A 26,750-nucleotide genomic window follows, 5' to 3' on the forward strand; every position below is an offset into this window, starting at 1 on the left:
AGTACGTGTACAAATAACAATGTCAAATGAGACACAGCTGTTTTGTAAGCATATACAGTACTACTGTAATTAGGCCTGTATGAAAATAATCAAACAATATACCTGAGCCCATACAGTGGTGCCAAGTACAGAATCATGCCTGTTTTAATGCAGTGCCACTTGAGGGCATGAAGATCACAGGCATCCAATACTGTTTTACAACCTTGTCCCTTGCACACACAGATTTCTCCAGACTCTCGAAATCTTTTAATGATGTTATACCATTGATGATGATGATATACTCAAACTCTTCACAATTTTATATTGAGGAGCTTTATTTTGAAATTGTTCCGTTTGCTGTCGTAGTTTCTTGCAGATTGGTGAACCTCTACCCAGTTTTACTTCTGAGAGACTTTGCTTCTATCAGGTGTTCTTTTTTTATACCCAGTCATGTTACTGACCTGTTGCCAATTAACCTAATTAGTTGCCCTGTCCCAACTTTTTTGAGACATGTTGCTGGCATTAAATTAAAAAAGAGCTCATATTTCACTTTTTACATTTGATATGTTGTCTGTGTTCTATTGTGAATAAAACATGAATTTATGAGATTTGTAAATCATTGCATTCTGTTTTATTAACATTTTACACAACGTCCCAACTTTTTCAGCATTCGAGTTGTAATGGGAAGTCACCTCTCTGGTTATGGAATAAAATAAGTTTGGCATATTGTCTTCTAATAGCTGTTCCTTTAATGTTCTTGCTTGGTGATGCATAGATGTCTTGCAGTACAAAGAGGATGCCATTTTCATTAGCGAGTGAAGATGGTTGCATTCAACAGTAGAGTCAAACATGTGACTGTGCAGTTGTGGGAACAGGTTCTTGTCTGAGCTGGCTGCTAGAACTTCATTGACAATGGCAGATCCTTGTGGAGGCTGACCATTTGTTGCTGTGATCTCGCACACTGAAGCAATGCCTGGTGATGTTTTGCAAAGACCACTCCTGTCCTTCAGGGCTATAAAGGGATAAATTGGGCCCCTAAGTTGTCAGTGCTTGTGCGCAAATTAAGCAGGATAGTTTCCCCCTAACTTCTTTGCAACAAAGCTGGTGATGAAATTTACAGCTGCCTGCATGTTTCTGATAACCCCTCCAGGCCTGCAGTTTTTAAATTCTTCCTCAGTTATTCTTTCCTCAGGAGCAACATCACTGTTTGCAAAATGTACCACTGATGAGGAGGCTTGGAGGTGTCCTGAGCAGACAGTTCCTTTGCCTTACCTGGTGCTTGAGAATCAGGCACTTGTATGCTGCCTTGAAATGAATTGAACTGGGATTGTTATTGGAACTCCTCTGGCCTGGATGGCAGCAAAACAAGCTGTAGATGGTCTTGACTTGTAGGAATGCAGGAAAGCAAGCCAATAGTCAGACATTTATTCAGCTAGAGATCGTATAGTATGGGGCCTTTTGATGAAGCTGTCCAGAACTAGATACACACTGCTAAAAAGAAAAGCAAAGCCATAAACCTCACAGTGGGGTGTTCAGTCATACTTGCACTTTTGACCTGACCAGGCCACTGAAGATAAAGGCTGTAAACCACAGTGAGAGGTCACACCGTGGTGAGACCAGGGAATACATGGCTATTTTACTAGGTGGGAAACTTACTTTCCAAAATGTCCTGGTTAAGAAGAGCTTGGTTTTTTAAATTGTTTTCAGTGACATTTTTAATGGCATTTGATTGTAGTTTGTTGTTTTATCCTCTAAGTGGCAGTCTTGGTTAAGCAAACTGTGGCTTTGGTGGATGCATCTCAAAATGTTATCGCAAGGGGACACTATCACAAATGTTAAGAAGTGATTTGAAAGTAACAAACCAAGGCTTACCTAAATTACAATTACGTATGTACCACACTGCTTCGTGGCTAATAATCGTATACACATGATTATTTTAATGATTTAGTTTATTTACTATCAGCCTATCAGATGTTGCGAGTAATATGTCTGGCATTCATTTTGAAATTATTATTATTATGAGAGAGGTGGTTGTCTAGCTGTTAGGTACACTCTAGAAAACAACACAAACGGTGTTGTCCCTTTATGGACATATTAATATGTAAAAAAAACAAACAAAAAAAACACAAGTTGTGTTATTTTCATCACATCACATCTCATTTTAAGAGTGTATCTGGGCTTGGAAGTGTAATGCTAGAAAGCTGAGACCCTGAACAAAGCACATAACCTCCCGGGTGTCCGTCCCTGTCATTAGTATTCTATGCATGCTGCTCTGAATAACAGCTCCTACACACAGTTGCGTGCGTTGCAGTGCTGGAGACGCATCCCATTCACTTTACATGGGCTCACGTCACCTGTTGCTGAACTGAATTGTGGGTCCGTTGCGTCGCGCTTCTCCCGTCGCTCGCGTTGAGAAGTTCAGCTGTTGCTGACTGCAACAGCTGACGGCACCGGCCAATCAAGCCAATCGACTGACAGCACCAACCAATCAAATTACGGTTATACTTCAAGTCATTTGCATAGCTACCGTCGGGAACACCCACTGGCATGCGTTGACGGAACGCAACTGTGTGTACTGTAGGAGCAGTAAGAGTATCAACCAAATACATATATAGAATGTTGATAGTCTGCTGGAATGCATCATGATTTAGCACTACTCGTCAACTTCCCACAGCAGTCTCCAGATAGGGCACACCCTTCTGACCCTGTTGTCGATGTTGGATTGTTGCACCCCCCCCCCCCCCCAACCCATCCCACCCTCACACACACACCCAATACAGTAATGATTTATGTGTCTCGTTCACATAACTTCATATGGATCATAAAACTCTCTTGATTGCCTAAGTCATGACTCTTCGCCTGGAAACATGGCACAGTTTCGCCGGCAGACAATAGACACAGTTCAGCTACTACTGCCCAACATACTTCTCACTTAAATATTCCTATGGGAATGACTGAGCATGCCTGCCCTTAGATGGTCTGATCTGAACCTGGGCTGATGTTCTTATCAGCTCGGTGTGAAGCTCAGGACTGGTCCATCAACCTTCTTGGCACAAATACTCTGAGCTGGGGGTTTTAGGTGGGTGAGCAAGTCTTTCTTGACTTACCATAATAATGTCACTCTGCAATAAAGGTCCAGTAAAAAAAAAAACAATATGAACACAATGGTCAGTCAGAGTCATCAGTATGCAGTTATTGGTAACACTTTACTTGACGGGTGAGTTCATAACACATTCATAGCAGCTGTCATAAACTGCACATAAAGCATTCATGACTGTTTCATGAGACATGACTCAACATTCATACCAAACCTTTCATGAATGTGGAAGACAGAACGACGACAACTTGTCAAAATAAAAGTCCAACAATTGCAAGGCAGCATTGCCGTTTTTGTTCCAAACCTTTTACCTGATCACGTCACATCTGAGTCAATGTATTTGTGTAACCTGGATACCATTAATTTAATCACTCCAGCCTTTGTAAATGAATATCTTATGGTCTACATCAAATGTCACTTTACTATACAAGTTTTGAAGTATTCGTAATCACAGAGTTTAACACTGGGAGGTAAACTAGCCTACATTCAGCTGGCCCGTATTTGTGTAACCTGGAGCGGTTGGACATCAGTAGCAAAAAATGAGAAATCATCTGCAAAGGTTACATCATAAAACAAATACATTTTTATGAAACAAAAATTATTTGCTTGACCATGTTCTGACTTTTTGGCACTGGAGTAGCCTGTTGACTCAGATGTGATGTGATCAGGTAAGAGGTTTGGAACAAAAACGGCAATGCTGCTTTGCGATGGACTTGTTGGACTTTTATTTTGACAAGTTGTTGTCATTCTGTCTTCCACATTCATGAAAGGTTTGGTATGAATGTTAAGTCATGTCTCATGAAACAGTCATGAATGCTTTATGTGGAGTTTATGACAGCTGCTATGAATGTGTTATGAACTCACCCGTCAAGTAAAGCGTAACCCAGTTAGGTAAAGGTAACAATATTGCACTTCATGTCAACACCATTTTCACATAAGGTAGTAGGCATCTGTAGTGACTACATACACTTAAATACAAACCACTATTATGTTAAGCAGTACCCTTAGCTACAGTTCCAAATTCCCAAACCTCCAAATTCCCCACAGACCTCAGACTGAGTTCATTAATAAACAATACCATGTACGACATCCATTAAAATTCGGCACTTAGATTGTTTCATGAGTGGACAGAATAAGTTATGTGTGAATCAAACACAGGGTGGACTCGCTGGACAGATGCCTTGCCAAAAGACTTAGACAGGAATGAGGCCAAATACATCTTGGCAGCGGCCCAAAACAACAGGATTGCTAGGCCCAGGTCATTATCATGGGGCCATTTTAAAACCGCAGTGTTGTGTCCAACCGTCGTGTCACACTTTGACCAACTGTACATTCCTCAAATCAGTTTTGTAGTCGGCTTCTTCAGCCAAGCCCTTGGCCTACAAGCTGATAATCCATTTCTTAGGGCACAGTGTATTTCGTTATTTCTCTGCATGGCTTTAAACTAGCATTAACATTTCATTTTATTAATGTTCCATTAAATTTGATCTATTAATCTATTGAATATGGTGTCTTTAATTACCCAGTTAACATTATAGTTCAATAATTTCTCACCTCCCATCTTGATCGTTTTATGTCAGATTCATGATTCATGCTTTCTCTTTACAGTGAATGCATATATCTGCTTACTCAGAATCCCACTTTGATGTCTGTTTTTAACAGCTTTTCTACTCCATCTGACCTTTTAAAACACTTTTACAAACTTTATGACTGAGTGTCACATATTAACACACATGTACACCAACTCACTCACTCTCTCTCTCTCTCTCACTCACTCACTCACTCACTCGCACACACACACACACACACACACACACACACACACACACACACACACACACTCACTTACACACACACACACACACACACACACACACACACACTAGTGTTAATTTTGTCACCTATTTTTAATTTAGTCTTAGTCTTAGTCTTGTGACGAAATGACCTTTTTAGTCTTTGTCATATTTAGTCATTCAAATATCATTTTTGTTAGTCAAGTTTTAGTTGACTAAAAGTCTCGTCATTTTAGTCTAGTTTTAGTCAAAAGAAAACTAAAGGTAGCTTAGTCTTAGTCTGTTTTAGTCAACACATTTTAGTCTTTTTTTTATAACAAATTATTTCTGATTACCATTTCAGTCAAATAGTGTTTCACACATCTCAATTTTCCAACAATATTGTGTGTCCACAGGGCTACTCGTCTGTTATAATTACTCATTCTGATTTTTTGTCAGTCAGTATGTTTACATGCACAGGTAAGTCGAGCTACAGTTATAGCTCGGCTGGGATTTGACCATAGACAGTAAAAGATTTGACTGGACCACTGTCATATTCGTAGACCAGTGTTTCTCAAAGTGTGGTCCGGGGATCACTGGTGGTCCGCAAGGTATCCCAAGTAGTCCGCGAGCAGACGTGGTAAAATATAATATAGATGAGTTGTTTGCAATATTGAACCAACTTGTATGTAAAAACAGTTCTGCAACTAAGATATGCCAGTTTAAATCATACAGTATGAATCCACACAATAAGCAAAGTACAAAGACAATAAGCAAGGTGGTTCAGTAGACCTATTGTGTAGACTAATTATAGGCTACTGTTGAAGTAGGTCTAATCTTTTTTTTTTTTTAGATAGGGTTAGTTAAGTGGTCCTGAAACTGAAAAGGTTTGAGAAACACTGTCATAGGCCAAAGTATTAATGTTTTACTCCGCCTCGCTAGATGGCGATATGCGCCCAAACACAACACATTCCCCAAACAGACTCTCCATCTTAGCCATAGCTAACTTGCTAGCGAACTTTCCATATTAGCTTACTTGCTAGCAAACTTTGCATCATCAGTCTAACTAGTTAAATAGTTGACATTACATGATAAACATTTTCGTATGGACATTCTGGGGGATGTTAATTTGTATGAGAGAAGCTTCATCTTCTGGGTATGTAGCATTGTGGCATACAGCTTAGGTAGTTAGCTTGCTAACTCTGGCAGAAATCTCCAGTGTTCTTGTTCCATGTAGTTTCGTGTTGCAGCCACAGGGTTGCAGCAACAGCACGTAGACTAGCCTACAGGAAAGCTGCTTATGAACTCATTCGGAATATTTTGAAAACTTAACAGCTAGATATTCTGTCTTCTCATTTTGTAGACGAAAATGAAGAGAGATTTTATCTTAGTTTTTATTTCATGCAAAACATTTTAGTCTCGTCTTTTTTCGTCAACAATAATGCATCTTAAGATAGTCTTAGTCAGTGTTTCAGGACATTACTGCCGTCTCGTCATCGTCTCGTCTTAGTCATGAAAAAAAAGGTTGTTGACGAACATATTTCCTCTCGTCTCGTCTGACGAAATTAACACTAACACACACACACACACACAGATGCACGCCTGCATGCCCCAGGGCAAACTTGTTAACTGACCAGTATTCAGTCCCAAATCCAGTCATGTCCCAGTGCCCACAGTCTTAAATACTGCAGGGGGGCAGTGTGGCTCCTGATAATGACTGACAAAGACTCTTTCATTTACTCTTTCAAGATTAGTCACTGTGTTTCTGTGGTGTTCTGGCAACGGTGACTTTGAGCACAAGTTGAGGGTTGTGTGGGTTGTAATCCTCTGTGTGGTGTAATTTTGTTCCAAGATAAAAGTCCTCTCAGACAATGATTAGCCAACCAGAAAGGTGTGTCAATTAAATAGACATGATCACATTCTCTCATTTCACACTGTGGTTATGAGGTTTGTGGTTTTAACCAGAAAGGTGTGTCAATTAAATAGACATGATCACATTCTCTCATTTCACACTGTGGTTTGGGGAAAAAGAGAATACTGTTTTCTTCCCGTTAACGGAATTCAATTGGCCACAAGGATATAAAACAAATGTACTTTGAGTAGTTGGTGAGTTCTCTTAAAAATAGTCTGATGTTGTGAATGTTTTATATCATCACTGATTACAGTATAAAGGTCAACGTAAATTCAGGAGATACGATGTAGAATCTGTCCAAAGATTAATACCACCAGAGTCTGGAGGGTCACTGGTGTTTGAAAATATCAGACTCAGATCTGTACAGCAGAGTATAGACCCCAGTTCATCCAGCACTTCATCACCTCGTTAACACATTAAAGTAAGTGAGTGTGAAGTGTTGGATGTTTTGGGTCAACTTGGCCAACCACAATGGTCATTTTAGTAATGGTAATAATTAATTTGGTTGACAAAAGCATTGTAATGTGTTAATGATTTGATGCATTTTGTAGTGCAGAAGGTCTGTTACATTTGGTGGCCCATACGATGGTGTTAGACCTTCAGAATTTGCCAACTAAATTCACATTCCAAAGAGAGATGTATCACAGTTGTTTAAAGTTTGATATCAATCTGAGCCAGGGGGTCTGGAGGGACATGGGGAGAGAGATTAGAATGAGAGTGAGACAAGTCACTACCTGTTTCAGCTGAAATTGTGTGGGTTCAGGTCTTTAACAGGTGTTTAGAATTCCACTGAAATGTTTATCAGTCTTTTTGATCACCTCTGTATTTAAACAGCACAGCTGAGTGAAACTTAGTAATAAGGAGTTCAAGACATTCTTAATTGCCAAAAAGAGGGATTTATTCATGACCTGTCCATGACAAAGGGCACTTGTAACAAGAAAACAAAAACGCATGGCAGACTTCTTCACGGCATTTTACTGCCATGTCAACAACAACTTCTTCTCTAAAGCAATCCTCTGTCACTATCAACCCCCCCCCCCCGCATAACCATGGCAACACAAATGCCTTCCCTCGGCTACAGGTAGCAGGTGACTACCGGGATTCCTCCTTCTCCAGGAGTCCCCTGTAGACGGCGATCTCCTGCTCCAGGCGGCTCTTGATGTCCAGCAGCATCTTGTACTCGCTGCCCTGCTGCTCGATGCTGGAGCGCATGTGCGACAGTTCCTGCTCCAGCATGTTGATCTGGTTCTGGTAGCCGCCCAGCATGGCGCTGTAGCGGGCGTCTGTGTCACGCAGCGTGTTCTCCAGCGCTGCTTTCTGCAAAGGGGCGAGAGTTGCAAAACAAAGGTGGTGAGGTCGGAACACCTGTGTGTGTGCATGTGCATGCATGCGTATATATGTCTACTGTGTGAGTATGTGTCATACGTAGGATTACTGTGAATGTATGTGTGTGCGTGTGTATCTGTTTATGCACATGTGTGCATATGGAATGGGTTTACATGACCCCTGGAGGGAAACATACGCGAAAAATTGGTCATCCTAGGCCCTACGGTTCTCAAGATATTCACAGAAAACTGTGCCCTACCCTCCTTTCGGGGGGTCCAGTCCAGCGGGAGGGGGGCTACAGATCAAAACGTGCAGTTTTGTGCAGTTTTGACCATGTCAGCCAGAGATATTGTGATGAAAACACCTAATTTTTTGCTTTTTAATTTTTAACTAGGTGGCGCTATACATGAAATAAGTGGTAATGGGATAGGTTGACATGCCCCCTTAAGACCAACATACAAAAAAAAGGTGGACCTCCTAGGCCCTACGGTTCTTGAGATATTCACAGAAAACTGTCTCCGGCCACCTACAGGCCAGTTGGTGTATAGTAACATAAATTAATTTATTGTGTGGCCCCCCGTGAACGGAATTCCACGAAACTTGGCGTGCATTCAAAGGGTGTCATAATCATCCTACACTTCCAATTTCGTGCAGTTTTGACTATGTTAGGTCACAGATACCTGCGATTACAACACCTAATTTTTACTTTTTTGTGTTTAACTAGGTGGCACTATACATGAAATGAGTGGTTATGGAATGGGTTGACATGGCCCTTTGAGATCAACATACAAAAAAAAATGGTCCTCCTAAACCCTACGGTTCTCAAGATATTCACAGAAAACTGTGTCTGCCCTACCCTCCTTTCGGGGGGTCCAGTCCAGCGGGGGGGCTACAGATCAAAACGAAAAAAGGAGGTTCCATGCTATCCATGTGGGGTTACATGCCCACCAAGTTTCGTGTACCCCGGTCTTACAGTGTCCGGGGAATCCTTGACGGAAATTTGGACATGCGAAAAAAAAAAAAAAAAAAAATCTGACTAAACCTATATGACCGCTGCTTCGCTGCGTGGCGGTCATAATAAATTAGACACTGATGGCACAGTGCTCTGTTATAAGTCTTTTTTTCTCAACTAAAAATGCGTTGCGCTAGTTGCGCGGGTACTTGGCTAAAAAAATATTTCACTTGGGGTACATCACTGAAAAAAGGTTGAGAACCACTGGTCTAGAACGTTTCTTCATATCTGCAGGAATCGTCTGTTATTTTGTGTTGGTTTGTTTGGTTGGTTGGTTGGTTATTTGCTGTTGATTTAGCTAAAGCTTTCATTGAAGGGACGATCATGTGTCAGTGGACAGGATATCATTTGTGCCAATGAGAAGGAATTTGTCCATTTTATAACAAAGATTGTATTCATTACATGAGGCTCATCAGCAAAGCTTCATTACTGTTAAATGAGGTCACCGTGGATGCTATGGCCTTGTTTTTGCTGTGAGCACAACACAATTCATTTGTATTTAGCAGATTATGACAGTAATAAGATTAAATATTCTATTAAGTTTATAACTGGGCGTCACCTGACGCAACAGTGCTGTGGCCAGTTTGCCTACATCTTGTATAAACCCCTGTCTACGGCAAAACTGCTCCATGCACTTAACCATTCCATAAAGGCTAAAAATAATTATGTCTTTTTTGGAAAGAGATTGATGTTACAGTAATATACTGTATATACAAATATATTTTGGCCTCCGGTGCTTACATAAGAAGCTGACTTTGACACTAACAGTCGGCGTGCAGGAGAGGAGTGAGGAAGTGTCATTCCACATTTTAGGACGATAAGCCCTAAAAGTCTTAACAGCGTTCCACCCCATGACCGCTACCCCTGAATTCCTTTGGCCTCATGCCTCAGTTAGGAAAAAGTGAGCAGCGTCTCCAGCCAAGGTCTCATATTACAGCAAACTGGGGAATGGAGGAATGGACTCAGAGAAAGGGGTATTTTCATGTTTTGAGTGAAGGCTTTTATGCAGGTCATTGCACTGTAAAGTATAATATGACCATATTAGACTATATTCATACCAAAAGCCCATTAGAGAAGTCACAGGAAAGAATTCAGCTTCTGGAAAGAATACCCTGCTCTAAGCCCATTTTGATACTGCTCATAAATCACCGTTGTGCGTGTTTGGCAGTGTTTTGGGTCTGTTTGATTCTATCTGCTCCCCCTCTTGCATCATCATGCTGGTGTTTAGCTTTCTCCAGCGGAGCGGCGGCAGCTCTCCCCCTCAACCCTCTCATAACATCTCCCATCTCCCTCCATTTCCTGCACATGCATGACACACTCTATCCTGGCCTTACGTAAGACCACTGGCTCTGACCAGGCTCTTCCTTTTTAACTACATACTTGAACAAGGTACTTCACTTCACTTTCCTCACACCAAAGTCTATCCTGTTATGCTTCATATGAACAATCCCTAAATGATATCATTTACATAATACTAGCACCGGTATGTTTCAAATTATTTACTTGACTATGAGTATTAAAACTGGATTTTTCAGTAATGATTGTGAGTATATACATTACATAATTAGAGTGTTTATAAATGAACTTAAACGCATTTACAACTACATGTCCTACAAAGTATTACACTTGGCTTCTCAGTAGTGATAATGTGTCCATATTTACATTGCATTGGTTTATAAGTAGTGTAATATTTTCACTGCAAAACTAAGTTAAATCTGAAACTCGGTAGTTTGCTCTCAGTAACGTTGCGTGTGTCAAGCCATGTAGTCCTATCCTGAGCGCTCCCAGACTCACCATGCTCTGTTGAGACTGGAGCTCGATCTCCAGGCCCTGCATTGTGCGCCTAAGGTCGTTGATCTCTGTCTTGGTCGTCTGGATGGTCTCTGTGCTCATGGCCACCTCCTTGCTCAGGGCACTGGACTGTAACACACACACACAGATAGAGAGAGAGAGAAAAAAAGAGAGAATCACTTTTCTGTCCAATTTACCACAGTGAAGAAACAATGGATACATTCAGTAGAATCATCCTTCTGTGTCGAGACATCCTTAATGTCTGCAAACATCATCCCTGTATTTCAATGGCAGAATTGTGTCTGAATTGAGTTTGACTGCTTCTGATGTCGAGCTGTAACATGTTAGTTAAATTGCGACACTATAATTGACCGATTTGCTTCATTATTGGTGAGGTTTAATTATCCTTGATGCTAGGAAGTTGCATTCTTCTGCCAGAAATGGATATGGCTTCATTGCCAGAAAAGTTTGGCAAGAATAGTAAAAAAATAGAGAAACTATTATTCGTTTCATTACATCTCATTATTATTAGCTTTGCCGTTTCTTGTTTCAAACAAGTTTATTCAAGTTACCATCAATCACAATTTCACCTAAAAGTGTCTTTGTGCAGTGCTTGTTTGTGACAATCGGTGCAGCTGTCTATATATCTGTCCATCTACAGACCTTGTCTCTGTCTGACCCACCTTGTCGTTGAACCAGGCCTCTTGGTCGCGGCGGTGTTTGTCGATCATGCCCTCGTACTGACTGCGGACCTCGTCCAGAACCCTGTTGAGGTCCTGCTGGGGTGCGGCGTCCACCTCCACGTTCACGTTGTGGGTGATCTGGGAGCGGAGGGCAGCGAGCTCCTACAAAGGGCAGACGAAAAGGACGATGGATGATGTCATGTCAGTGATGTTTGATGTGTTATATCATTATCAAACAGTGTGCAAACTCTTGAGGAAACACCTTGTGTACAGGGGGACATCGAGGTGGTTTAGTGATAATGGATAAGTTAAGATGATTATGGATAAGTTAACTCTCAGTAAGTAATAAACCTTCTGAAGGAAGAGCTTGTTGGCTGTGTTTTGTCAGGAGAATGAGGCCACAGGGCTTCTTTATTAGAAGGCTTACCACTTCCTCTGGGTTAACCTACTGTGTTTGACACCAAAACCACTTACTTAAAATGCACACCCTAGGATGAGTCATGCTCTGTTTTTTTAAGGCAACCATTTTAACAGGTCGTGTGAAATGTGTGCACCTTTGCGTGTGTGTGCACACACCTGTATCATATTGCATTACCTCTCCCTTGCTAAGCAGGTGGCTGAAAACTAAAGATTAAAGATATGAAGCTGTACATGGCTGTGGTTTAGCACTGTGCTATGCCATAGATAGAAGGCAGAAAGGATGGAAGGATGAAGGAAAGAAAGAAAGAAAGAGGAAAAAAGCCCAGAAAACCCAGGAGGTGTCATCACAGATATAGAGAGAATGTGCACTCATTTTACTCAATTGTGTGCTCATTTTACTCAATTGTGTGCTCATTTTACTAGATTATGCACAATTTACTAAATCATTTTTTTTACAAAAATTAAAATGAGACCACAATTTAGTCACATGAGTGCACTATTCAATAAAATGTGTGCACGTTTAAGTAAATTATGTGCTCATTTTAGTAAATTGAGAGCACAATCTAGTAAATTGAGTAAAATGAGCGCACGTTTTCTAGATATACATACAAAAATATCTTGCAATAACACCTCCAGGGTTCCGTAGAAAACTGTTCCTGGGGTGTATTTTGTACCTCCTGGTGGTTCTTCCTGAGGAAGGCAAGCTCGTCCTGCAGGCTCTCGATCTGCATCTCCAGGTCAGCCTTGGTCAGGGTGGTCTGGTCTAGCAGGCGACGCAGGTTGCCAATGTCCGCCTCCACAGACTGGCGCATCATCAGCTCATGGTCAAACCTGCCACAGGTGACGTACACACAGGTACAGGTGAGAATGTGACCTCAGGCAAAGTGCTGATCATACAACTAAACAGGTGGAGTGTAAATGGATCAGGACAAAAGGTTTCGGTCATATTTGTGTTTTATGAGGGAGGTTTTTATAGACTCACTTCGTCTTGAAGTCGTCAGCAGCCAGTTTTGCGTTGTCGATCTGCAGCAGGATGTTGGCGTTGTCGATGGTAGCACCGTTGATCTAGCGAGAGAGAGGGCGTGGTGCAAATGTTTACACAGCCTGGTTGCAACACATTAACCCAGGCTTAACACCTTGATAAGGGTGCTGAAAGGTGCATGAAACAATACAGAAACAATCTGTAAACCCATCAGAGACAGCTACATTCTCAACTCTACTAGCGATATTTTTGAAACTCTACTAGCGATAAACTAGAAAACTTTCCGCTTGAAATTGATTGTGCTTGAACTTGTTTCTGCCACAAATCACATATACATTTCATATTTATCACAATTATTGTTTTATTATTTGAATTATGATGTGCTAGGTTCTTCTGTCAAGAATCAAACTCCATTGCAGGTTTCATTGTGTGTGTGTGTGTGTGTGTGTGTGTGTGTGTGTTTCTAACTCCTAATGGGCAGTAATATGAGCCGTGTCTGGGGAGCCATAACATGCACACGCCACATTTGTAATTCAAAGCAGGAAGCGGCTCTCAGTCTCATTCCTAACCTGCCTTGTGATCTAAAAAGAGTGAGGCAATGAAATGGAGTCACTGTTTCAGTGCAATTCACAGTTGACCATTACACTGGGGGAACAGTGGGGTGTGGCCCTTGGCAACATGCAACTGTTCTACACTCTGTTCTGTTCTATTCTATTCCAGCTATTTTTTTCTTCTATTTTAGTCTATGTCATTTTCCTCTGTTCATTTTTGCTCTATTCAATTCCATTCTATAAAATGTCCTCCTTAAACCCATGCCAGCTCACCTTGTCCTTCAGGTCGTTGATGATGGCCCAGTAGTTGCTGTAGTCCCGCTCGGCGGCCGGGCCCTTCTGCTCATAGTACTCCCTGATCTTCACCTCCAGCTCGGCGTTGGCCTTCTCCAGCGAGCGCACCTTGTCCAGGTAGTTGGCCAGGCGGTCGTTCAGGTTCTGCATGGTGGCCTTCTCGTTCACGTGGACTCTGTCCGAGTCCAGGGCGCTGGACAGGTTAAAGCCGCCGCCGCCGCCGCCACCCATGCCCATGCCCATGCCCATGCCGCCACCGTAGCCTGAGGAGAGAGTGCGCATGGACGAGGAGGAGATGCGCGTGCCGCCTCCGGCGCCGCCGCCGTAGACGCTGAAGGCCTTGGGCGCGGACGACATGGTGCCCACGCGACGCTGGGAGATGATGGTGGAGCCGCCGCTGAAGGCGGGGCCGCTGGACCGCTGGTAGCTGTACATGCTGCTGAGTCTGAGGGTGCTGGACGAGAGAGAGAGAGAGGTGGATAGGACTGGACAGGATTGGGAGTCTCTCCTGGAAGTCTGCAACTGCATCCAAGGCTGGACGGGCCTCATATAGTCCTGGCCAAGCCTTGGGGGCGGGCCCTATGGGGTGAGTGGGGAGGGGACGTTGGAGGTGTGTGTGTCTGTGTGTGTGTGTTTATGTGTGTGTGTGTGTGTGTGTGTGCCAGAGAGACAGACAGAAAAGAAACAGAAAAAATGAGAGAGAGAGAGAGTTTTTCCCTCCCACACTTTACGACCAGAGCCTGGCACACACAGATACCGCTGCGTTTGCCTTAAAGGCCCAGCTCACTTCACACACACATGAAGGAAGCACAGAAGAATGTGTGTGTGTTTGTGTGCATTGGTATGTTTATGACTGTGCATGTATAGTTGTGTGAAGATATGTGTGTGTGTGTGTGTGTGTGTGTGTGTGTGTGAGAGAAACAGAGAGAGAGAGAGAGCGAGGGGGGGCAGTGTCTCAATGAGTGAATGGGAATGAGACTGTAATCTCAGGTTATTTGTGCCTGAGGCAAGAACCCACACGTTGGTACTCATACAGCCAAAATATTTGTGTGCATGTCTACTTATGCTTGGGTGGGTGTCTGTCTCTATGTGTGTATGTATCATAGTGTGTATGCATTTACATAATTGAGATTTACGAGGATGTCTCTCTCTGTCTCTCTCTCTCTCTGTTTGTGTGTGTGTCTGTGTGTGTGTGTGGCTGTTTGAGGCAACTCGTATTGCGATATTACGATTTTGCACCTGTATTGACTTTTGGCCATTGATAAATGAAATACAAACATATAAAATGATACATGCCATTGTCAAGCATAAGCTTGAAGCATGAAGAACCACACCATGCCCCTTAGGTCAATATTTAACTTGCAGTTGAAAGTTTAAGGAATGTCAAAAAGGCAAGTTGAAAAGAGAGTTTGCACAATGGAATGATTTTGGATCCAAATTATGTGTTGCGCAGACACTGTTCCAGGTTCCTCAAGGCGTGCCCTCGGCCATGTTCAGGGGGTGATACGGTTGGCAGGCTGCTCTACTCTTACGAAGGACTCTGTTTGTGGATAGATTGGTTTTAATTGAGGGCTATCTCCATGCCTCCCTTCATAGAAATCTCTCTAATGCGGATAATAAGGTACTTCTCTGGGTTTGGGTCATTAGTTTGGTTTGCTTTGGGAGACCCCCCCCCCCCCCCCCCCCGCCCCGCCCCGAATTTTGTTGCGGGTATTATCACAGATTCAGAGCAGACACGCCCTTGGAGCAAGTGAATCAATCTTTCTACAATACCAGAGTGTTTCGCCTCAATTTATAATGAATTGACCGGTTTTATTCACCTATAAAGATACATTAACCATTATAAGATCTTATAACCTTTACAAGAATGATAAAAACATAGTAATTCATAATATAATAAAATTCCAGCAGGGAGGATACTATGGCTCTGGTTGAAACGGAATGCAGCAGTTTGTTTGATATAGAGTTGTCTCTCTAGACATGACTTGACTATACATGGATAGAATGCATCTTTTAAGAATGAGCGAAGCACTCTAGAATCTTTGCTTGACACTACAGTATGACGTTAGCAAACACAGGAGCGTTAAGTAAGGGAGAACGGCCGCCGAGGTGTCCTGTTATACGTAATTAATGGACGAGGGTGAGAGGCAAAGAAAAGGAGTTGCCCCTGCCCAAGTCCATTAATTCCGTATAACTGGACACCTTGAAGGCCGTTATCCCACTTATCACCCGGTTGCCACTAAAGTCATGCCTTTAACATGCAAAGGAAACAAGTGGTTCCGTTTAAAAAGAAGCCGACTTGTACAGTTTGTTGAGGGCCTACAACTTTCTTTGGCCCTGTAACAGCGATTGCACGGACAGTTAGCTTGTTTACAGTTGATTCCATTGTTGCGAAGCTTGCTTTCAGGCTCAACCGTCGTCCTACGTTTTATAGTTACCATTCATAAGCATTGATATGGAACGGTGATTAAACTTTTTTTTACAGATCTACTTCATAGGTGTCCTGTTATTCAGAATTAATAGCCACCCCACCAGCCAATCAGAAAAGAGTATTTCTTCTCTTCGGGTGATAAACTAAACTAGCATCCGACTAGATGCTATCAATGGTTACAGCAACGGATAGTTCAATGTTTATTTCTCGCTAGATTTTGACAAATCTAAGCAAAACAATTCCAAACATTTCACATTTCCACAGATTCAGCAGCTGCTACCAGTGTCTTCCGCCATCTTTGTTTTCTTTTCCCAGCTGTTTCAGACGTTGCCGCAAAGGTTTATGGGTAGTAGGGAGCTTGAAGGATACATTGATGCTGCCTTACAAACAACCATTATTGGGGTAATTTTAAGATATCTCAAAGGCAGAAAGCAGGACAAATCGTTTTTTAAAAGGCAACCGTTGTTTTGAACAGAGCCTATGAGTGTGTGGTGGGCCCTGGTTTTGATGAGTTTTGGTGGAGCCAAGCACTGGAGGCTCTCTAATCCCTGTGCAGAGTAAACCCAACTACAGTTGCTATGCAAACACGGATGACTCGTCTGGGTTAGTGAGTGTCCTGGTGGTTATGTCAGTCAGTCAGTGGGCCATTGTGCGGCCCCTCCTTTAAACTGTGTATGTAGGAGGAGAGGGGAGTGGAGGTGGTGGTTTTAGGGGCCGTGCACACGACGCCGGTTTTTGTGAAACCGGTGAGGTTTTGTTAACGGTTACGCCTTGCATGTACACGACGCCGGCAGTTTAGGAGACTGACACCGACAGCTTTTGACACCGGCTTCCGAAGTGGGAACTTTTGAAACCCCCGGCTAACTTTCGCTGTGTAGACGCCTGTAGGTGCGAAGCCGGCAACTTTATGACGACATAGCCCCCACCTCTCAACTTTATCATATTAAAATGTTTTTCTTTCCCCTGTCATGATTTATGTGCACAATGTAGCCTATCAGCCTTTAGTGGCTAAGTTGGAAGCACACGTTAGCTTAACTTAGTTAAACATTAGCTTACTGCATGTTAGTGTTTTCTCCAGTGGTGCTCAGACCTAATGCAATGCGTAGGCTAAGCATTTGAAATTTCACATAGCAGTCACATACCTTGAAAATGAACTTTATTAGTTTAACAGTTGAATTGAAAACCGAATTGTCTGTAGTCTCCTTATTTCATGCGACTGCTTAACCAGAGCACTTATTAGACATTCTCTGGCTTAACAAACTGTTTCAACAATGTTTTCTTCTATGCGATTCACGTGAATTTATCGTGAAGCTTCTGCACAGCGGCGCCATCGACTGGTCTGGCATATGCACTACAGCACATTTAGCCGGTTACACCTCTGTGTGTACACGCAAGGTTTTTTCTTGCCGGAGTCGTTAAAGGTGTGAAAGCGGTAAGAGAAAATCCACCCGGCGGTGTCGTGTAAACGGCCTCTTAGGGGGGTTCTCTGACCTGGTGAGGTGAGGGGGGGGGGAGACCCCCTCAGGGCTGTTGTTATTGGAGCCAGACAACGGGAGGGAGAGGAGAGGGGTGGTGAGATAAGGCTTGGACCCCAGCCACCTCCTCCCAGCTCCCAGCCCCTACTCCTCCTCCACCACCCCATCAGACCACGCCGCACATCTGGAGTCCAGTATCGCCTCAGATACTCCCCTGAGGAAGAGAGAGAGAGAGAGAGAGAGAGAGATGGGAGGGAAAGGGCAAAGTAAAAACTGTGGTAATTGTGAGAAAGTTAGCCTGCTATGATCACCATTTCTCCTTCTCTCTCTCTCTCTCTCTCTCTCTCTCTCTCTCTCTCCCTCTTCCTTCCCCTTAGTACCTCCTTCCCTTTTTTCTGTTCTTCTTTTCCTCCCCTTCTCTGTCCCTTTAACCCTCTCCCCTTTCCCTGCCTCTTCCTCTCTTTCACCCTGATCTCTCTCTCTCTCTCCCTTTCTCTTTGTGTTGGGGGCTCATGTGCTTCCTGTTTCAGAACAACAGCACTGATAAGGAGATACAATACAGGACCAGCCAAGCCTTCACTTCCCTTAGAGCTTTTCTACACTGGCCATGAAAAAGGACTCCTATAAAAACACCACGCATGAATGTCAGCCGCTGAGGAGCTGTTCTAAGTGGACCGGGCTGTGCAGAGCTGCTCTACTGTGTCATGTCAGAGAACAGCGTGTTCTAATGCATTTGGGATGAAGGGAGAGAAACGGTCACAGGGAATGAGGCACAGCTGTGGGGGAGCGCACACACACACACACACACACACACACACAGAAACGCACACCCACACACACACACACACAAACACACACCCACACACAGAAACGCACACACACACAGAAACGCACACACACACACACACACACACTCACACACAGAAACGCACACCCACACACAGAAACGCACACCCACACACAGAAACACACACACACACACACACAGAAACGCACACACACACAGAAACGCACACACACACAGAAACGCACACACACACACACACACACAGAAACGCACACCCACACACAGAAACGCACACCCACACCCACACACAGAAACACACACACACACACACACACACACACACACACAGAAACGCACACACTCACACACAGAAACACACACACACACACAGAAACGCACACGCATACAAATACACACAGAAACGCACACACACACACACACACACACAGCAAAACCCAGCTTATCACTACTCTATAGTAAGAGGAGAAAATTTGACACAGACACACAGGTGTCTGTTTTTTTGTTGGGGGGTTGTATTCTTTCACAATCTGCCATTTTGGTGGAGGTCTACTTGCCCAACCCAAGGGGCCCACCACTCTAAACACATTCATCCTTCAATGGCACCAGGGGTCCATCCATCCACACCACTCCCACCCAGCTAGACAGAGAGAGAGAGAGAGAGAAAGAGAGAGAGAGAGAGGAGAGAGAGAGAGAGAGCATAAAGGGAGTTGGTTAATGGAGGGGAGTTTTTGCTGTTTTCGTAATACCCGAGTGCCGGCCAACACAATAGATGAGAAACACATGGGAAGCGGCTCTTGGGGTATTGCTCGTGGCGTCCAGTAACTGAACTGGCTTTTGTGCTGGGGTTGGATTTGGTGTGCTGTCTGCACAGAACAGGTAATTGAAACACTGAATTTTGGTGTGGACTTCTACAAAAACAGAACTGAATGCAATTCAACCTCCTTGCCTGCCTGCCTGCCTGCCTACCTACCTACCTACCTAACTAACTAAATAACCAGCTACAATAGTTACAAGTGCAATAATTCAAAGCCTTAGAGATATTAGACCAGATTGAGATCTAGACATGCATTCAACAACAATGCATTCAACTCATGCATTCAACTCATTGCAGTCAATAACAGTTTGAGCACTAGACTTACGTCTCTTCACCATTCCTCCCCCCAATAGACTGAAACCCCCATGATAAACAGGCCTGAACATTCCCTTACAATTGGGCCAAACCAATATAATAAAAAGCATCAGTGGTGTTTACAGGCCAAAATATAACTAAGCTAAAAACAGCACAAAATAACACATTCTAACTAACTAGAAAATAAATTAATACATTTAAACTTAATTGCTAATGTTTGGCATAACCAAACAGTACCCAACAGCTAAATAATATTTTATTACATTTTAATTACAACACGGGTGAACTTCCGGTTAACCCAGGAAGTCACAATATGTTTTTAAACAGTGTAAACAGAGACGGTTGTTAACTATAGTTAATTATAGAATCTTTGGTGTAAACGCGGCATTCACTCCTTTACAAACAGAAGAAGACGTGACAGTGGACACCGGTAGGACAAACATGTAACGGTGTGATAATGACATTCTATGTAATGACTAAAGCTAAATAAACGGAACATTTAAGACATGACATAGTGTGATTATTTTAACAGACGTACCGTGATTGAATGGTGAATGTTTTAAACTGTAGGGAGTTGTGGTGTTGTGTGTAGTTTTAGTGCATAGCTCGCCATAGTGTTTGTTTTTAACTATAGGCCTATATATAACAACTACGGGAGCATCGGGGGAAAGGTATGATGAATGACATGTTTGACTGATGAATATAGACGGTATAAGTGTAAACCGAAAACAGACACATTCAACAAACATATACATTGAAGCAGACATACATGCAGTGTTTTAAATGAAGGTAGCGCTATGCTGCCGTGACGGTGGCTAATTGCCCCGTCACACATCAACACAGTGTTGTATGAGACGGTTGATTTGAGTGTTTTGGGTAGGTTGTGGGTAGGTTGGTTATTTTCTTTGGACTGATGACCGACAGATGGCAAACAGTGCATAACACAAACATATACAGATTTACTGACATCATTCTGGTTATGCTACCCGAGGCTAGTGTTGTAAATAATAATTCAGTGGAAATGCATGGATTCCAGTTGCTGCTACTAGAAGCAACTGAATCCATGCATTTCCACGGAATTAGTTTTGGAATCTGACCCCTTATCATACCTGTTTGTTCGTACTCGTCGCTCTACTTATCGTGACTAAATTCAAGATGGCGTCTAACGGTAAAATTCCTTAAGGTACTGTCTGTATAAATTGTCTTGTAAATAATCTACTAGTGCTTTTTCAAAGTTCTCCATGTCTCGTTTTAAATGTCAAGGCCCTCGGAAGTCTACCAATGAAGTATGGAGCTACTTTGAGCCTCGTAAATGGTGTAAAACAGTGATTTATTTGCATGGCTAGGCCGATGCCCGAGGCACCACAACGAAACCCTGTTGGTAGCATTGGCTAACTAGCGCCAGATTTCTGAGTGCAGGGGACAAGCTGAGGTGAGCTATGAGACATACAATACGTTCACACTTGGTATCATGTTTCAAGCCACTTTACGTCAAAATCACACCGGAATTATCCTTTAATAATTACATTATACTTGATAGATCTTACTTGCAATACATTTTATATTTTACTCTAGACATTACTTTTTTTACTAGGCTTTATCTGATTGTTGCTTTTACTTATATTTCTTTGGGTGGGTTGCGTCTTACTACTACTACCACTACTACTACTACTACTACCACTACTACTACTACTACTACTACTACTACTACTACTACAACTACCACTACCACTACAACTACCACTACTACTACTACTACAACTACTACTACTACCACTACTTCATTACTACTTATTTTCATCCGGGTGAAGGATGTTCACTTATTGCACCACCAGCGACTGCATGCGATGTGGCGCATCAGTTAGGCATCCTGTGCCGTGTCCGAGCTCGTCCTGCGGGTGTGGAGCGAAAGCTCGGTCAGACACACACACACATACATGTGCACAGGGCTCCTTTGTCTGTTCATGACAGGACATCACCTACCTCACCCTGTCTCTGGCAGACAACTCACATGGAGACATGTCAGTATCACAATGACGGGAATGTTTCACGGTAATTGTCCTGTGTCTTGAGATGTTGCTGAGTTACCGTAAACATTACACAGCTTAGTTTAGTAAACCGTTTTTTTTTATTATGTCTGTTACAGATAATCAATGGGATCAGCTCTTGTAAAAATCAGAAATCATTAAGCAATCATTGTATTAATACTTTCACGGGTGAATCATGCAGAAATTATTCTAACCCGAAATGAAAGCACAACCTGAATCTGCATGGAATTAAGCAGAATAACACACTTGGGCTCCAAAGCCTACAGAGCAGAGGTTGAGAGAGAGACAGATAGAGTGAGTATGAGGGAGAGAGAGACAGAGTGAGTATGAGGGAGAGAGAGAGTGAGAGAAAGCTCTCCCCAAATAAGCACATCTTCCACCCACACTGGTTGAGCCTTCATGCCAAGCTAGCACTCAAGTGCAATAAGTCATAGCGTGTGAGTGGAGAGAGACTGAGGGAGCTGGACTGTGTTTGTCCAGGCTGCACCAAACGCCCTTTTGGCCCGTGGCCTGACCACCGCTAGCGCCGAGCCTGTCGAAGCAGGTATGCGCCAGTTCAAAGGAGGTCCGACAGAGCAGAGTACCAGGGTGTGGCCTGAGTTGAAGGAGTCTTGGGAGGGATGAAGTTTGGTCCGGGGCTGTGGGTGGGGTGTGGCGGAGTTGACGACCGCACAGGTGGCGTGTTTGAGTCACCCCCAGACATCTACTTTAAACAATGCTGGTCATCAAACACAATGCTGTCTCCAGACACTAAAGCCCCACGTCCCAACTCCCCACCACACACACACAAACACACACACACACACACACACACACACACACACAACCTGACAGCAGAGACAGTAGTGGGTTTGCATCGCATAAGGATGTCAGCAAGCCTGTTTTTGCTTGTAGAAGTTGAGTCACTCTTAGATGCCTGGAATGATCTCCTTCATCAAGAAGCTGTTGGCCCCATTTCATTAGAGGGAGAGAGGTGCCTCCCAAGCCTCTGCAAATCTCTCTCCTCTCTGCAAATAAAAAATGATTTGCTATTTTAATCTTCTCCCAGGCAGAGGCAATGTGTTTATCTCTGCAAGTACATCTATGGACCCTTTCAAGAGAGTTCCATTATCAGCATCATAGTTGGCCCCACAAGACTTCCTTTTGAACATTCCATATGTTATCTTAATGTAGAGGAAGTAGATTGGGGCCCAAATAGAACGTTCAAGCATTGTTTTTGTTTACCTTGTTGAAAGGGTCTATAGAACCTTTCAAGAGAGTTCCATTATCAGCATCATAGTTGGCCCCACAAGACTTCCGTTTTAACATTCCATATGTTATCTTAATGCAGAGGAAGTAGATTGGGGCCCAAATAGAACGTTCAAGCATTGTTTTTGTTTTTATTGTTGAAAGGGTCTATATGGACCCTTTCAAGAGAGTTCCATTATCAGCATCATAGTTGGCCCCACAAGACTTCCGTTTCAACATTCCATATGTTATCTTAATGCAGAGGAAGTAGATTGGGACCCAAATAGAACGTTCAAGCATTTGTTTTTATTGTTGAAAGGGTCTATATGCAAGTTAGATGTGCTCTTGGTGATCTCAAGGAGATTTGGCAGAGCATCAGACGATTGATTACCTGTACCTTTTTTTTTTTATATTGGTCCAAATAAATCACAGCTGTTTGAAATGCTATTGATCACATACTCTTCAGTCAACCACTTTTTTTACTTGTATGTATCACTTCTGTTGATTTTAGCCACTTTAAATAGACAGCAATCAACAATTTGCTACTATTTGACAGTTGTTTGTATAAGCAAGTACAAGTATTATTTTCACATTCGAACACACCTGTCATTCTAACCCGCCGTCCAGTCTATGCAGGCTATAGAAGTGCTATGGTCTGGGTCGGACCCAAAATGTAAAAGCTTTCAGAGCCCATCACCAACTATATAACTAAAATACATGAAGCCTATTCAAGTCAAGCCAAGAAAACTTTATTTTTCCCGTGAGGGAACTTCATTTGTGGTTCGGCACAAGCATACACACATGCATTCCACACTCTAAAAGCAAGCTAAATCATTACACTTATCCCCCCCCCCTATTTGGGGTTTTTGCCTGAAATTGCACACTGCCTACTAACAATGGCCCTGTTTCCACATACTTTGACTTATATTCAAGTGATTGACCTCTTTTGGAAGCAGAGGTCTAGTAGATTATTTTGGTACCAGATTGACTGTGTGATGAACTGTCAGAGAGTGGCAAAGGTTAGAATGATGATTTTCTTTTTAGGCGGTTTTGTACATCTCTGGAAATGACCACATTCTACCCTGTTGGTCATTTATTTTGTCTTGGAAACACAACTGAGGCCCACTACCAGGTCTTGTGAATCTGTATCTCAAAGTAGTTCAATATAGAATGAAATATGAGTACTTTAGACCATAATTTGCAAAATGCCCTATGGAAACTCCCCATAGGACTTTTGGCTACCCAAGATGCATATTGACAATAAAATGCTTACTGTGTGGCAACCTCTTGGTGTAGAAGCATAATCCTGGTCTCAAATGAAAGGTAACAAAGGTTAATTGAGACATAGTAAGATTAATCTGACAATGTAAAGCACTATACAGATTGTACATGAAAAATGCTGTCATATATGGATTCCCAAGAGTTCAGGCTTTTAAATGGTGTATAATATTACTATGCTATAGCAATATGGTGCATACAATTGATTTAGAATGTTGGGGGGAGGTGGGGGCACTGCAATTGTCCTGCCTGCGGGACACCCAAAGTGTAAACTGCTAAATGATCTAAAATTGATAAATAACTGTGAGTTGGTCTTTCTAAGGTTTGTGCATGCCTTCTTAGTAGTAGTTGGATTGCAAATCCTCCTCATACATAGTGATCTACAGTAAACTCTATTAGTAGCCTAATCCTGTACCTGATACTCTTGGCACAGGTCTGCTACAACAGTTTCCTGTTGGTGACTAACTCTCAGCTGAGTCTCAACAGTGCTTGCACTTGTGTGACACCGTAGGGTTTTTGACAGTGAGGAATGGCTAGCAGGCAGGCAGCCATCCAGCTGTTTGCTAGTCTAAGAGCTCCTTCTGGGCTTGTGTAAACATTCCTCAGGGTCTGCTCAGCCGACACTCCCTCATAGCGGAGTGTTGTTCTGTGTGAACGTTGCAGTTGTCTGAGCCCTGACACCTGTGTCAGGTGAGTGAAGGATATTAGGGTGCAACATTGGTGATGTCATATTTTCACTGAAGCCTCAGGCAGTTCCCAAACCTTAGGTGGATTCTAATCACATTGAAGCAAAAGCGAAGAAATTAACTGAAATGTTCAGACGTTAGTGTTTTGAATGGCACATAGTGACACAGAGAAGTCCAGACATATCACAGAGTTGTAATACAGAAGAGAGGAGTGGAGTGGAGAATTAATCCAATCGTGAGGTCACTTATGTGTCCCATCCCCTGCACAAATTAGCCTAGTTACCTATACAAAGTGTTGTATGCATAGTTTTTACAAGGTAAGGATATAATCCTCTACGGAATGTTAGGCATGATTGTTTTAATGTTCTCTTAGGTGAGGGATTCCCCAGAGCTACTCCGTGTGACTTCCAGCCATGCATGTTTCAGGGTCTCAGTCGCTTTCTCTTCAGAAGCTTCACATTTCTTGATTGACCGATGGTGATGAGGTATTTCCATGGAGCCATGAAATGGAGTCAGTGGCCAACTGCTTGGGCCAGTGCACACTGGTTTGCTAGCGTACAAATAATAATAGCATACAAATAAGTCTGTAAGTCCCGAGAGACAGGAACAATCTAGAACATCCCAAGCTCCAGACCACCTGCAGGAGTCTTGTCCTTTGTGTACATTGTCTTTCTGACATCCTCAACTGCAGTTAACCTCGTCTGGATTTCCTGTGATTGACTTCTGAGCTTCAGCGATTAGAATTACCATGACAACAGAAACATATCGCTGTAGCCAAGAAATATGTGTTTGTTTAGCTTTGGCCTATTGTTTAATACATGAAGGTAATATGTAAAAGACGTCATAAGGATGCTCATGTAAGCTCATGTAAATCTCACAATGGCTATAGCTTGTGCAATGCACTCAGTTTTTCTCACAATTCAGTCTTGAGGTTCTCCAATTATAGACGTTTAGACAAGTAATTCCCCCGCACACCACAGTTAGTCAGAAGGTCCTAAGTCAGAACAAACAGTGAGAGTAAAGTTTAGCAGAGGAATTTTTTGTTAACTTTTACTTCCAGATATTCAGTGTGTCCACTGGACACAGGAGTGTTGGCCAACAGTTATGAGTCACTGCAAAAACACCACTACGCCCTTTCTCCCTTGCCCACTTCAGTTTATTTAAACAGGCTCAACATGATAGAGTAACAGAGTTACAAAAGAGAAACGGAGAGAGAGAGAGAGAGAGAGAGAGAGAGAGAGAGAGTCCTGATAGACTTGTCCTCGTGTAAGGGGTCTTTTCCCATGAAAGTGATTTCCCAACCATTGAACTGACGTTCCCCCAACAGGGCCTGCGCTGAACTGGACTGTGCCACTCACTGCCAAGGCCACATGCTGCCCTGCAGCAAACAACACTAGTTCAAACAGACTGTTCAAACAAAGCCGTTTTCGAGGAGTAATAAGAACTCATGTGTTTGTTCAAACTGAACAGTAAAGGTGCTGACTAATAAGTATGTATCTTTCTTAAAAAGATTATCGGAATGGAGATATATCTAAGGCTAGGCCAAAGTAGGCTTTAAGTGCAGGCCACAGTAAACATAGTGCTGGGGATTATAACATAAAACATCACTGTCATCTACACATGAAATGCATACAGCCAGCACTTGATAAGGTTAATAATACACTAATCTAATGAACATCTAATGCACATAATGCACATCTAATACCCATCTAATGCACATCAACTAATGTAATGCACATCAACTAATCTAATGCACATCTAATGCATATCAACTAATGTAATACATATAATACACATCACTAATCTAATACACATCAACTACACTAACACTACTCACACATCTAATGCA

General features: G+C 42.7%; 1 protein-coding gene across 1 annotated transcript; it reads right to left on the bottom strand.

Annotated features, from left to right (window-relative positions):
- Positions 1-7,636: 7,636 nt before the first annotated feature.
- krt94 (keratin 94) lies at positions 7,637-14,346 on the bottom strand. Its single transcript, XM_042105548.1, has 6 exons — positions 13,799-14,346; positions 12,975-13,057; positions 12,667-12,823; positions 11,573-11,734; positions 10,893-11,018; positions 7,637-8,077 (listed from the first exon to the last, which is right to left on the bottom strand). The coding sequence occupies exons 1-6, from the start codon at positions 14,252-14,254 to the stop codon at positions 7,853-7,855; spliced, it is 1,209 nt and encodes a 402-aa protein (XP_041961482.1). The 5' UTR covers positions 14,255-14,346; the 3' UTR covers positions 7,637-7,852.
- Between the last annotated feature and the right edge of the window lie 12,404 nt (positions 14,347-26,750).

This window comes from Alosa sapidissima, chromosome 9 (assembly GCF_018492685.1).
Source record: "Alosa sapidissima isolate fAloSap1 chromosome 9, fAloSap1.pri, whole genome shotgun sequence".
NCBI lineage: Eukaryota > Metazoa > Chordata > Actinopteri > Clupeiformes > Clupeidae > Alosa > Alosa sapidissima.

What these genes read in the sequence shown, in the direction of transcription:
- krt94 (XM_042105548.1), bottom strand. Translation starts at nt 14,254, where the DNA reads ATGTACAGCTACCAGCGGTCCAGCGGCCCCGCCTTCAGCGGCGGCTCC. An exon ending in TCAGGAAGAACCACCAGGAG is followed by an intron (nt 11,735 to 12,666) that starts GTACAAAATACA and finishes TGCCCTTTGTAG; the next exon opens with GAGCTCGCTGCCCTCCGCTC. An exon ending in AGGCCTGGTTCAACGACAAG is followed by an intron (nt 11,019 to 11,572) that starts GTGGGTCAGACA and finishes TGTGTGTTACAG; the next exon opens with TCCAGTGCCCTGAGCAAGGA.